Consider the following 14,108-nt stretch of genomic DNA (forward strand, 5'->3'; position numbering starts at 1 on the left):
ATAAACTGGTACACCTGCCTAACGTCATGCAGGGCCCCCGCAAGCTCGCAAAAGTGTGGCAACACGACATGGCATGGACTCGACTAATGTCTGAAGTAGTACTAGAGGGAATTGACACCATGAATCCTGCAGGACTGTCCGTAAGAGTACGAGGGGGTGGAGATCTCTTCTGAACAACACATTGCAAGGCATCTCAGATATGCCCAACAATGTTCATGACTTGGGAGTTTGGTGGCCAGCGGAAGTGTTTAAATTCGGAAGAGTGTTCCTGGAGCCACTCTGTAGCAGTTCAAGACGTGTGGGGTGTCGCATTCTCCTGCTGGAATTGCTCAAGTCCGTCGGAAAGCACAATGGACATGAATGTATGCTGGTGATCAGACAGGATGCTTATTTACATGACCCTTTTGTAGTCGCATCTAGACGTATCAGGGTCCCCATATCACTCTAACTGCACACGCCCCGCATCATTAGAGAACCTCCACCAGCTTGAACGGTCCCCTACTGACACCCAGGGTCCATGGATTCACGAGGCTGTCTTCACACCCGTACACGTCCATCCACTCGATACGATTTGAAACGAGACTCGACCAACCAGGCAACATGTTTCCCGTCACCAACAGTCCAGTTTCAGTGTTGATGGGCCCAGGCGAGGCGTAAAGCTTTGTGTCGTGCAGTCATCATGGGCACACGAATGGGCCTTCGGCTCCGAAAGCCCATATCGATGATGTTTCGTTGAATGGTTCGCATGCTGACACTTGTTGATGGCCCAGCATTGAAATCAGAAGTAATTTGCGGAAAAGTTTCACTTCTGTCACGTTGAAAGATTCTTTTCAGTCGCCGTTGGTCCCGTTCTTGCAGGATCTTTTTCCGACCGCAACGATGTTTTACCGGATTCCTGATAATCACGGAACACTCGTGGAATGACCGTACGGGAAAATCCCCACTTCATCGCTATCTCGGAGGTGCTGAGTACCATTACTCGTGCGCCGACTGTACGAGTAAGACCACGCTCCAACTCACTTAAATCTTGGAAACTTCCTGGCAGATTAAAACTGTGTGCCGGACCGAGACTCGAACTCGGGACCTTTGCCTTTCGCGGGCAAATGCTCTACCATCTGAACTACCCAAGCACGACTCACGCCCTGTTCTCACAGCTTTACTTCTGCTAGTACCTCGTCTCCTACTTTCCAAACTGTACAGAAGCTCTCCTGCGAACCTTGCAGAACTAGCACTCCCGAAAGAAAGGATACTGCAGAGACATGGCATAGCCATAGCCTGGGGGGTGTTTCCAGAATGAGATTTTCACTCTGCAGCAGTGTGTGCGCTGATACGAAACTTCCTGGCAGATTAAAGCTGTGAGGACCGGGCGTGAGTCGTGCTTCGGTAGCTCAGATGGTAGAGCACTTGCCCGCGAAAGGTAAAGGTCCCGAGTTCGAGTCTCGGTCGGGCACACAGTTTTAATCTGCCAGGAAGTTTCATATCAGTGCACACTCCGCTGCAGAGTGAAAATCTCATTCTCACTTAAATCTTGTTGGCCTACCATTTTAGCAGCAGTAACCGGTCTAACAACTGCGCCAGACATTGGTCTTATACAGTAGTTTGGTGTTTCAGTGTACAATAGCGCGTTCTTGCCTGTGGGGGCCACACCCCATACGATGTCGATAGTGGACATCAGTTCTGAACGGAATGAAAGTTTAATCCTTCAATATCCGTTACGTCCTAAGCGTTTCCGCAGAGTTTGGTAAGTATCTGTTGCTGCACGGTGTAGAACTTCCCCCACCGTCAGTGTGCCGCACCAGCTGGTGACGTAGCTTTGGTGTTGGAGGCTCCAGCGGCCGCTCTCCCGTGCCGGCAGACATGGCGGCGGTGCTGACGTCGCGCGTGGCGGAGTCGCTGTTCCGGGAGGACCCTGAGCGCGCGCCGCTTTCCAGCCTGGACGCGCTGCCGCCCGCCGCCGCCACGGGCCGATTCCAGCTGGCGCGCCGCAGCCTCTACTTCTCCTTCTACGTGGCGGACGCCGCCCCCCGGCCCAGGGCCGTGCAGTTCCGCAGCGAGGTAAGCACGTCCAGCGGCTCTCTTGCACTACGAAGAGCCCTGAACTGCGTCAGGGTCGAGGTTTCCGGTTGAAAAATTAATCTGCTCGGGTGGAACATCGGCCGGCTAGGGCAGCTGTTTGGAGCTAATATGTAGTAATCGGGACAAGTACCACCCGTCACTGTACCCCCTACTGCAAAAGCCTTGTACAATTGCGAATGTCCTACGGATTCGTGCCAATGCTGCTTCTTCTAGATTTAACTACACTACTGGCCATTAAAATTGCTACACCACGAAGATGACGTGCTACATACGCGAAATTTAACCGACGGGTAGAAGATGCTGTGATATGCAAATGATTAGCTTTTCAGAGCTGACATGAGGAAAGTTTCCAACCGATTTCTCATACACAAACAGCTGTTGACCGGCGTTGCCTGGTGAAACGTTGTTTTGATGCCTCGTGTAAGGAGGAGAAATGCGTACCATCACGTTTCCGACTTTGATAAAGGTCGGATTGTAGCCTATTGGGATTGCGGTTCATCGTATCGCGACATTGCTGCTCGAGTTGGTCGAGATCCAATGATTGTTAGCAGAATATGGAGTCAGTGGGTTCAGGATGGTAATACGGAACGCCGTGCTGGATCCCAACGCCCTCGTATCACTAGCGGTCGAGATGACAGGCATCTTATCAGCATGGCTGTAGCGGATCGTGCAGCCACGTCTAGATCCCAGAGTCAACAGATTGGGACGTTTGCAAGACAACAACCATCTGCACGAACAGTTTGACGACGTATGCAGCAGCATGGTCTGTCAGCTCGGAGACCATGGCTGCAGTTACCCTTGACGCTGCATCACAGACAAGAGCGCCTGCGATCGTGTACTCAACGACGAACCTGGGTGTACGAATGGCAAAACCTCATTTTTTCGGATGAATCCCGGTTCCGTTTACAGCATCATGATGGTCGCATCCGTGTTTGGCGACATCGCGGTGAACACACATTGGAAGCGTGTATTCGTCTTCGCCATACTGGCGTATCTTTCGGCGTGACGCTATGACGTGCCATTGGTTACACGTCTCTGTCACCTCTTGTTCGCATTGACGGCACTTTGAACAGTGGACGTTACATTTCAGATGTGTTCCGACACGTGGCTCTATCCTTCATTCGATCCCTGCGAAACCCTACATTTCATCAGGATAATGCACGACCGCATGTTGCAGGTCCTGTAGGGGCCTTTCTGGATACAGAAAACGTTCGACTGCTGCCCTGGCCAGCACATTCTCCAGATCTCTCACCAATTGACAACGTCTGGTCAATGGTGGCCGAGAAACTGGCTCGTCACAATACGCCAGTCACTACTCTTGATGAACTGTGATATCGTGTTGAAAGCTGCATGGGCAGCTGTACCTGTACACGCTATCCAAGCTCTGTTTGACTCAATGCCCAGGCGTATCAAGGCCGTTATTACGGCCAGAGGTGGTTGTTCTGGGTACTGATTTCTCAGGATCTATGCACCCAAATTGCGTGATAATGTAATCACATGTCAGTTCTAGTATAATATATTTGTCCAATGAATACCCGTTTGTAATGTGCATTTCTTGTTGTTGTAGCAATTTTAACGGCCACTAGTGTATTACATAGACCTGTACTTCAATAGGTTGGAAAACATTTATGTTAAAAGTTGAGTTGAGATGTGAGGAATCTGAAGGACGGAATTCTACTGTCATGTTTTGATTGTGCTCTTCTAGCTACATGTAACCACTTCTACCAAAGTGGAACAGTACATTATCTTACTGAAAGCCTCTGTCTTGTCTAGGGAATTACTTGGCATAAGTTATCTACATTATTTGACTGATCTACCTTAGTTGAGTTGGCTACATTTAGAGTGAGTTACATTCGTTGAGTTAGCTACACTGTTTGAGTGAGCTTCACTGGTTGACTTAGTTATACTGCTTTCGTGAGTGAGTTGGTTATGTAGGTTGCCTTGTTATGAAGAACGTGTTTCAGTATACATTCAGTTCCTTTTTAAACTTTATTGAAATGTGCTGATATGTCTATGACGATGTGGATCATCTTCTGCCACCTGACACAAAATAGATCATGATGTCATTACCAAATTGCTAAATTTTTAAAAACTCACAAGGAACTGCACAATATGAGTATGGACTTACTCAACAACAAAAAATGGTTCAAATGGCTCTGAGCACTATGGGACTTAACATCAGACGCCATCAGTCACCTAGAACTTACAACTACTTAAGCCTAACTAACCTAAGGACATCACACACATCCATTCCCCAGGCAGGATTCGAACCTGCGACCGTAGCGGTCGCGCGGTTCCAGAATGAAGCGCCTAGAACCGCTTGGCCACACTTACTAAACAAAAAGTCTCTTTATCGTCTAGTTTTCTGGTGTATTACACATACCTGCCTGACTTGAACAGACAAACATACAAAGAGCATATGCCAGGCAAACATATGATGAGCATATGCCACCAACACACATTCGATAACAGGACACATCTGTACTTCCACACATACACTTCTTATAGTTTATGAAATTAATGCCATATGGTAATTGTTGTTGAGACGTTAATGTTGGTTTAATGTTCCAAACACAACATTGTGCATTCATCACTAAGCTGTCCAAGTTCTCATCCGCCCACATGGCAACTGTTGCGAAAATTTTGTAACTGCATTGGTGAAAAGCGTATCACCCTTGTCTGTGGGCTGTTATGTTGAATATTTACTGTGTAACTTCACTTACAGCGAGCTCAATAACCTATACCGACGTCACAGCAGCTGTGACCATTACAGAAGTGACCAAGTAAGATAATGACAGCGGCACATTGATCTCCAGAAGATGGTCCATATGAAACTAGTACCAGAAATCAATACAGTTTATACAGCAATTAACGAAGTATATAAATATGTCAGTCATTAAACATATTACAGTTGTGAAGCACCACCTTCCAAAAATATTTGTGTCGTTACTTTAGCTGAGAGCTGGTTGGTTATTTTCATTGATGTGTACTTGGTTATTGTAGGGGAGAATTGGTTGGTTATTTTAGTGGGGACTTTGTTGATTGTTTTGGTTGAGAGTTGGTTGGTTATTTTAGTGGGGACTTTGTTGATTGTTTTGGTTGAGAGTTGGTTGATTGTTTTGGTTGAGAGTTGGTTGATTGTTTTGGTTGAGAGTTGGTTGATTGTTTTGGTTGAGAGTTGGTTGATTGTTTTGGTTGAGAGTTGGTTGGTTGGTTGATTGTTTTGGTTGAGAGTTGGTTGGTTGGTTGATTGTTTTGGTTGATTGTTTTGGTTGATTGTTTTGGTTGATTGTTTTGGTTGAGAGTTGGTTGGTTGATTGTTTTGGTTGAGAGTTGGTTGGTTGATTGTTTTGGTTGAGAGTTGGTTGGTTGGTTGATTGTTTTGTTTGAGAGTTGGTTGGTTGGTTGATTGTTTTGTTTGAGAGTTGGTTGGTTGGTTGATTGTTTTGTTTGAGAGTTGGTTGGTTGATTGTTTTGTTTGAGAGTTGGTTGGTTGGTTGATTGTTTTGTTTGAGAGTTGGTTGGTTGGTTGATTGTTTTGTTTGAGAGTTGGTTGGTTGGTTGATTGTTTTGTTTGAGAGTTGGTTGGTTGGTTGATTGTTTTGTTTGAGAGTTGGTTGGTTGGTTGATTGTTTTGTTTGAGAGTTGGTTGGTTGGTTGATTGTTTTGTTTGAGAGTTGGTTGGTTGGTTGATTGTTTTGTTTGAGAGTTGGTTGGTTGGTTGATTGTTTTGTTTGAGAGTTGGTTGGTTGGTTGATTGTTTTGTTTGAGAGTTGGTTGGTTGGTTGATTGTTTTGTTTGAGAGTTGGTTGGTTGGTTGATTGTTTTGTTTGAGAGTTGGTTGGTTGGTTGGTTGACTTTTTTCTAGTTGAGAGTTGGTTGGTTGGTTGACTTTTTTCTAGTTGAGAGTTGGTTGGTTGATTTTTTTTTTAGTTGAGTTGGTTGATTTTTTTTTTTAGTTGAGAGTTGGTTGGTGAACTATGTTAGTTGACAGTTCGTTAGTTATCTCCATCGCATTCTTTATCTCTGTTGCATTACTTATGTCCTTTGAATTAGTTACGTTAGTCACAGTAGTTATGTTTACTGAATTAGTTACGTTTGCTGCATTAGTTATATCAGCAGCATTACTTATGTTGGTTTCTTAGCTTTATTAGTTAGTATATGCACGATATAGCTCGACGCTTTTGAAGGGGATACTGCGAGCTTAATCAAGCGACTGCTCCTAGTCTTTCGGTGGCTGAGGAGGTGAAAAGGTGTGGGGGAAAACAAGTACTGTAGAAGAAACAAGTCGCCTCTTTCTCATATCAAAGGCAGCACACTCGAATGAGCATTGCATTTACAGTAGCCAACATTGGCAAAGGGCCGCAACAATCCATACCTGCCAGAAGTCATCCAATTTCCACTGACTTCCCAGAAAAGGGTCAGGTTACGTAGGGTCAGGTTACGTAGGGTCAGGTTACGTAGGGTCAGGTTACGTAGGGTCAGGTTACGTAGGGTCAGGTTACATATGTTGGTTACTTACTTAGTCATGTTGATTAAGGTTACTAACTTAGCTATGTTAGCTAAGTTCTGTTACTTAGTTACATAGTCTCAGTTAAGTTGCTTTAGTTAGTTAAGTGGTCTGTAGTCCATGTGCATGATTTTTTAAAATGGTTGGGATACATAAGTTTATACACATGCCAAACTACATTATATGTTCACTACAATCGACGTAATCGTCTTGAGAGACTCAGAAACTGTATATTGCAGATAATTCTCATTTATTGCTTCGTCTCAGTTGGACATTCGTAATTAGATTACATGTTTCGACACTTTTTGTATCATATTCAGATCTAAGTAACTGCGTTAGCAACCCATCTTGTCTACTCAGAACCGCATTCAGCGTACTGTAAGACGTCTGAATTGCATATATTAAGAAACAGCATACTGGTGTTTAATAATAATCTTTTAAAGTTAGGCGACTTTGTACATTTTTGACACAGAAGCCACAACCTTTGACTGCCAGACTGAGACACTTTCCGCTTTCCGAGTGCTGGAGTAGTGTGAGAGGTGTTGTGGTGTTGCAGGAGGGTGACATCTTGGTGGAGATGCAGCTGGGCGAGGGCGGCCGGTACCAGCGCGAGGCGGGCAAGGTGTGCGGCGCGTGGCGGCGCCTGCCACGCGACTACCGCCGCCTGCTCAGAGAGGGCCGGCTGTACGCAGTGCTGCTGTGGCCGCCGTCTCTTCTGGGCCAGCTGCCACCCGTCGCGGGCCAGATAATTGGGTGAGTGCTGAGTGGGTGCTTCCCTGTCTACACACAATCTACACCTTCTGCTTCGCACAACGTCCACCTGTTCCCTATGACATGGGGTTTTATTAGAACCAAAAAAATACAAACGTTCAAAAAATGTCCAACAGATGGCGCTTCATCTGATCAGAATAGCATTAATTAGCATAACAAAGTAAGACAAAGCAAAGATGATGATCTTTACAGGAAATGCTGAATATGTCCACCATCATTCCTCAATAGTAGCTGTAGTCGAGGAATAATGTTGTGAACAGCACTGTAATGCATGTCCGGAGTTATGGTGAGGCATTGGCGTCGGATGTTGTCTTTCAGCATCCCTAGAGATGTCGGTCGATCATGATACACTTGAGACTTCAGGTAACCCGAAAGCCAATAATCGCACGGACTGAGGTCTGGGGACCTGGGAGGCCAAGCATGACGAAAGTGGCGGCTGAGCACACGATCATCACCAAACGACGCGCGCAAGAGATCTTTCACGCGTCTAGCAATATGGGGTGGAGCGCCACCTGCATAAACATCGTACATTCCAGCAGGTGTTTATCAGCCAGGCTGGGGATGATGCGATTCTGTAACATATCGGCGTACCTCTCACCCATCACGGTAGTTTTGCTGTCCAGCACCATCCGTCAGACATTTTGTGAACTTCGTTTTTTTTTTTTTTTTGTTCTAATAAAACCCCATGTCATTCCAAGCATGTGTGTCAATTTTTACCTCTCTATCTACATTATTCCGTGGTTTATTAAGTTTTCAAATTTCTACTGACTTTTTGATCACCCTGTATATATACAGACTAAAGCGAAGAATGGAAATTTTGTACCGAGGCCGAGATTCGAGCCCAGGTCTCGTGCTCACTACGCAGATGTGCTCACCCTACGCCATCCATGCAAAGTGGATTGAGAATGGAGCCACGTTGCGGTAGTCTATGCGGTTGTGCAAATCCACTATGCCAGGGCATGTAGCAGTTAGCGCATCTGCCTTGTGAGCAGGAGACTGGGGATCGGATCCCGACCTTGGTACAAAAGTTTCATTCATCACTTCAGTCAGCTTATATACATCATACATGTCTGAGACTTTAAAAAGTCTCTGGAACTATATATGGTAGTTTAATTTGACAAACATGTTCACTACAACTGGGCAACTGAAGTGGCCAGGTGCTATTCAGACACTTACTGATTCAGAGAAAGTGATCAGCCACAGGAATAGTCCCTTTTTTTGTCCTGATCTCCAAGCAGAACCATTGTGCACTGTCCCTCAGAAGACGTCAAAGTCTGCAGAAAATGGCCACCAGAAAAGATCTCGAGCTTGTCAGGCCGCTTCGACTGAACACGATATCTATCATATTTAACTCGTCGTTTGCACTGTCAGCTCTCAGCATCCCAGCAATACACGAGGGACAACAACGTTTGTTATGAAGGCATCTGAGTTACAATTTTGTGGAGCTTTGGTAAATTTTCCCTGCATACCGGTGTACCAAGGCAACTACACGATGAGCACGGAGACCGTCTCGCAAAGGATGCAGTGCACAACGTGCACCAGTGTAAACCTCCAGTTGAGTAATTCGACAATATCCATAAACTTGAAGCGAGATCGTATAACGCATGGAAGAAGAGTGGGAAGAAATACAACGGTGGAGTGGCTGTCGGTATTATAATCTGCAGCTCTTAGCCGATTGATCAGTCTGTTTGTGGTACGTCGAATGTCTCCTTTGCTCCATCGGGACCTTTACCTTTCGCGTGCAGGTGCTCTACCGCGAAAAGCAGAGGTCCCGAGTTCGAGTCTTGGTCCGGCACACAGTTTTAATCTGCCAGGAAGTTTCATATCAGCGCACAATCCGCTGCAGAGTGAAAATCTCATTCTGGAAACATCCCCCAGGCTGTGGCTAAGCCATGTCTCCGCAATATCCTTTCTTTCAGGAGTGCTAGTTCTGCAAGGTTCGCAGGAGAGCTTCGGTACAGTTTGAAAAGTAGGAGACGAGGTACTGGCAGAAGTAAAGCTGTGAGAACAGGGCGTGATTCGTGCTTGGGTAGTTCAGATGGTAGAGCACTTGCCCGCGAAAGGCAAAGGTCCCGAATTCGAGTCTCGGTCCGGCACACAGTTTTAATCTGCCAGGAAGTTTTAACAAAAAGGAACTTGTAGTAGAAGAGGTATGCTTCAAAGTAGCGAAGTTGAACGTTTTCTCATAGCCCTTAACGTATGTGTTTTAGAGCCCTCGTTTTCTGCACTTTTTTTCTTGTTTTGTTCCATATTGTTACCTCTCAGAGTATCGAACACTTTTTTAACATCTTGTTTTCTCAGATATCTGAGCGTACATTTTCGCTGCCGTCCATCCACTGACACACCTTTTGCCGTGCCGATCTAAGAACAGACAGAAAGGCACACACTTCATTTTTTGAAGGATTTGGTCTTCCCATATGACAAGCGATCTTCATTTGCCTGTAAAAGTCTCCAGAGCAGCTGCTGCGCTTGTCCCGTAGCGCTAAATGCGTACAGGGAGCCAATGCCTTGCGGTAATGGCTGTCGGCGCGCAATAATGGATGCCGTGCCGTGACTTTGACACCAGAACCGTTAGCCGGAAGAATGTGCCACGCCGGCGCAGCGGACCTTGGCAGTCTGGCTGAGCGTACGCGCGCTGTCTCGTTCCTTGCCTGCCGGAGGGCTTTTAGAAAAGAGACGGAGAGCGAGATACCTGGCCCGAAGACGAATTCGCTAGTCACCAACAAAACCACAGCGCATCGTCCGATCGCCGTGGGTTTTCTTAAAGTATAGCTGTCCTCTGTAACAGCTACATATTCGATTACACCCCAGAAATCGCCGTGCAATACTTCATGAATGTTATTGCTCCTCTTTTCACTCGCAGGAATTTAAGCTGTCCTCTTAGGTTCGTACCTAACCAGTCACTGGGAATCACCACATATTCTGAAATAAACAGTCAGAAATTTCATCCTTCGTTTTCTAATCATACCGAAATGTAAATAACATCGAATATTGCAGAACACACTTATATTGCACTCCTAAGGAAGTCCTAGACTATGTTAACAACGATAAGAAGAAAAAATAGCATGTAGAGATATACGAAACTTAAGTCATTAACTTTGTAAACCAAGACGTTATCCGTTACGCTAGAGATGGACGTATGATTTTTGTCACCTGTCTTTGATATCATAGTATCTCTTGAAGGCTTATGTATGTGATTTTTTACTAACAGACATTAAATGATAACGGTGATGTGTTTCTGATAAATTTTTAATATGCCGTTGCCTTTGAACGGCATACTGCAAGGTACAATACAAAACAGGTGAATTTTCCAAAATGAATATGCCGCATGCCGCATCGATTGTCAGTATTGCGTTTGACGTCAAAATGACGTCTCGCGTGAAATGTGTGTTAGCTCGCCTTTTCTTGTCACTGACAATACTGCGAAATTTGTGGAGAGATCTCTAATAGAAAATGTAATTTACACACACACACACACACACACACACACACACAAACGAAAACATGATTACGTGACTCCATTCTTTAGAGGTGATAATTAAAAATTTATAACTATCCCTCATAGATTCTTATGCAATGGATAAGACTGCAGATTTATCTGTGATTTCCTTTAACAGAAGCTTATATATTGTAGAATTCGCTGCCGTGATCACTTTCTAATTTTAATTGAACTGACAACCGACTTGGCGTCGTTAACGATTGAGAATCGTGTGTGTCGCTGCCTGGAGAAGATGTGATGGTGTCTGTAAAGTCGAATCCGATTTACTGTTCACATAGATCAATCTGTGGCAAATACTGTAAATTGTCCAGTCTATTTAGATATACACTATGACGACAAAAGTCATGGGATTGCGATACCTACATACACAGATGGCGGCAGTATCGCGTAACGAAAGGTATAAAAGGGCAGTACATTAACGAACCTGTTCCCCCCCTTCCATCCTCTTTCTTCCCCACCTCCCCTCTCTTTGCCCCCTTCTCTCCCCCGAGTCCTTTTACATTTCCCTCCTCTGCCTCCTCTCATTCCCTCTCGCGTCTGCCCTTCTCCCCCTTTATTCGTCCTCTCCCTCCTTGGTCCCCCCCCTTTTTCGTTTTTTTCCTTCCTTCCTTCCTCCCTCCTTGTTCTTCCCCCTCCTCCAGGTCCCCCCCCCCCTCTGCCTTTGGCTCGGGAGTGTCATCCTTGTGCCGCCACTTTCGCGCAGTGTTCTACTACAGTGAGTGTTCTCCAGTGCGTGTTTTACAGTGAGTGTTCCGTGTTGTGTTTTTTGGGAAGTGTTGCGAACGGCCATCATACTGTCCCTGGGTGTGCCTTTTATCTCTTGCGAACAGAAACCAGACTGTCGCCGTGTTTTTTAATTGTGTGTGTACTATGTTACTTGTCTGATTCCTGTGTCTTTTATTAACGTTGCCACCCCCTTTTTGCTTTCTGTTTTAACTTTCCGCATTTTTTCGCCATTTTACACGTGACGTCACCATTTTATCGCCTGTTTTTCTTGTTTCTTTTCTTCTTCCGTTTTTAAAATGAAAGTCTGTAGGCTGTAGAGCAGCGTACTAAGCTGCTGCCAGCCCGCCCCATTCGGGGGGAACTGAAAATCAATAAAGGAAAAAAAAAAACGAATCTGTTATTTGTACTCAGGTGATTCATGTGACAAGGTTTCCGACGTGATTATGGTAGCATTACGGGAATTAAAAGACCGACAGCAGATAGAAGTTAGAGCTAGATGCATGAGATATTACATTTCAGAAACATCTACATCTACATGATTACTCTGTTATTCACAATAAAGTGCCTGGCAGAGGGTTCAACGAACCACCTTCAAGCTGTCTCTCTACCGTTCCACTCTCCAATGGCACGCGGGAAAAACGAGTACTTTATTTTTTTCTGTGCGAGCCCTGATTTCTCTTAGTTTATCTTGATTATCATTTCTCCCTATGTAGGTGGGTGCCAACAGAATGTTTTCGCAATCGGAGGAGAAAACTGGTGGATGAAATTTTTTGAGAAGAGCCCGCCACAACGAAAAACGCCTTTGTTTTAATGAGTGCCGCTATAACTCAGGTATCATGTCTTGGCACTATCTCCCCTATTTCGCGATAATACAAAACGAGCTGCCCTTCTTTGTACTTTTTCGATGTCATCCGTCCGTCCCACCTGATGCGAATCCCACACCGCACAGCAATACTCCAGAATAGGGCGGTCAAGAGTAGACCTGTTGCACCTTCTAAGTATTCTGCCAATGAATCGCAGTCTTTGGTTTGCTCTACCCACAATATTATCTATGTGATCGTTCCAATTTAGGTTATTTGTAATTGTAATCCCTAAGTATTTAGCTGAATTTACAGCCTTCAGATTTATGTGACTTATCGCGTAATCGAAATTTAGCTGATTTGTTTTAGTATTCATGTGAATAATTTCACACTTTTCCTAATTTAGGGTCAATTTCCACTTTTCGCACCATACAGATATCTTATCTAAATCATTTTGCAAGTCGTTTTGGTCATCTGATGACTTTGCAAGACACTAAATGACAGCATCATCTGCAAACAATCTAAGATGGCTACTCAGATTGTCTCTTATGTCGTTAATATAGACCAGGAACAATAGAGGGCCTATAACACTTCCTTGGGGAACACCGGATATTACTTCTGTTTTACTCAATGACTTTCCGTCTATTACTACGAACTGTGACCTTTCTGACATGAAATCACGAATCCAGTCGCACAACTAAGGCGTTACTCCGTAGGCACACAGTTTGGTTAGAAGACGCTTGTGAGGAACGGTGTCGAAAGCCTGTCCGTAGCACTTATTACTTCACGAGTATAAAGAGCTAGTTGTGTTTCACAAGAACGATACTTTCTGAAACCGTGCTGACTATGTGTCAATAAATCGTTTTCTTCGAGGTACTTCATAACGTTCGAATACATTATATGTTCCAAAACCCTACTGCAAATCGACGTTAGTGATACAGGCATGTAATTCAGCGGATTACTCCTACTTTCCTTTTTGGGTATTGGTGTGACTTGAGCAATTTTCCAGTTTTTAGGTACGGATCTTTCTGTGAGAGAGTGGTTGTACATAATTGCTAAATATGGAGCTATTTTATCGGCATATTCTGAGAAGAACCTGACTGGTATACAATCTGGACTGGAGGCCTTGACTTTATTAAGTGATTTAAGCTGCTTTACTACACCGAGGATATCTACCTCTATGTTTCTCATCTTCACTGTTGTTCTTGATTGGAATTCAGGAATATTTACTTCGTCTTCTTTGGTGAAGGAGTTTCGGAAAACCGTATTTAGTATGTCTGCTCTAGTGGCACTGTTATCAGTGACTTCACCGTTGTTATCACGCAGTGAAGTTATTGATTGCATCTTGCCACTGGTAGGAATCCAATATTCCGAGATCCACAGTGTTAAGAGTATGCCGAGAATTCCAGATTTCAGGCATTACCTCTCACCACGGACAGTGGAGTGGCCGACGGCATTTACTTAACGACCGAGAGCAGCGGCGTTTCCATAAACTTGTCAATGTTAATAGACAAGTAACAGTGCGTGAAATAACCGCACAAATCACGAACGTGCCCTTTGGGACAGTGCGGAGAAATGTGGCGTTAATGGGCTACGATCGCAGACGACCGACACGAGTGCCTTTGCTAACAGCACATCGTCTGCAGCGCCTCTCCAGTGCTGGTGACCATATCGGTTGGACCCTAGACGACTGGAAAACCTTGGCTGGTCAGGTGAGCCCCAGTTT

General features: G+C 44.9%; 1 protein-coding gene across 1 annotated transcript in view; it reads left to right on the forward strand.

Annotated features, from left to right (window-relative positions):
* Positions 1 to 14,108, forward strand: part of LOC126474222 (dorsal-ventral patterning protein Sog) — a 511,624-nt gene that overhangs the window by 437,067 nt on the left and 60,449 nt on the right. Inside the window, exons 5-6 of the mRNA XM_050101686.1 lie at positions 1,856 to 2,055; positions 7,143 to 7,339. Of these exons, the coding sequence (XP_049957643.1) occupies positions 1,856 to 2,055; positions 7,143 to 7,339 (397 nt within the window). The remainder of the gene's footprint in view (positions 1 to 1,855; positions 2,056 to 7,142; positions 7,340 to 14,108) is intronic.

This window comes from Schistocerca serialis, chromosome 4 (assembly GCF_023864345.2).
Source record: "Schistocerca serialis cubense isolate TAMUIC-IGC-003099 chromosome 4, iqSchSeri2.2, whole genome shotgun sequence".
Classification (NCBI taxonomy): Eukaryota; Metazoa; Arthropoda; class Insecta; order Orthoptera; family Acrididae; genus Schistocerca; species Schistocerca serialis.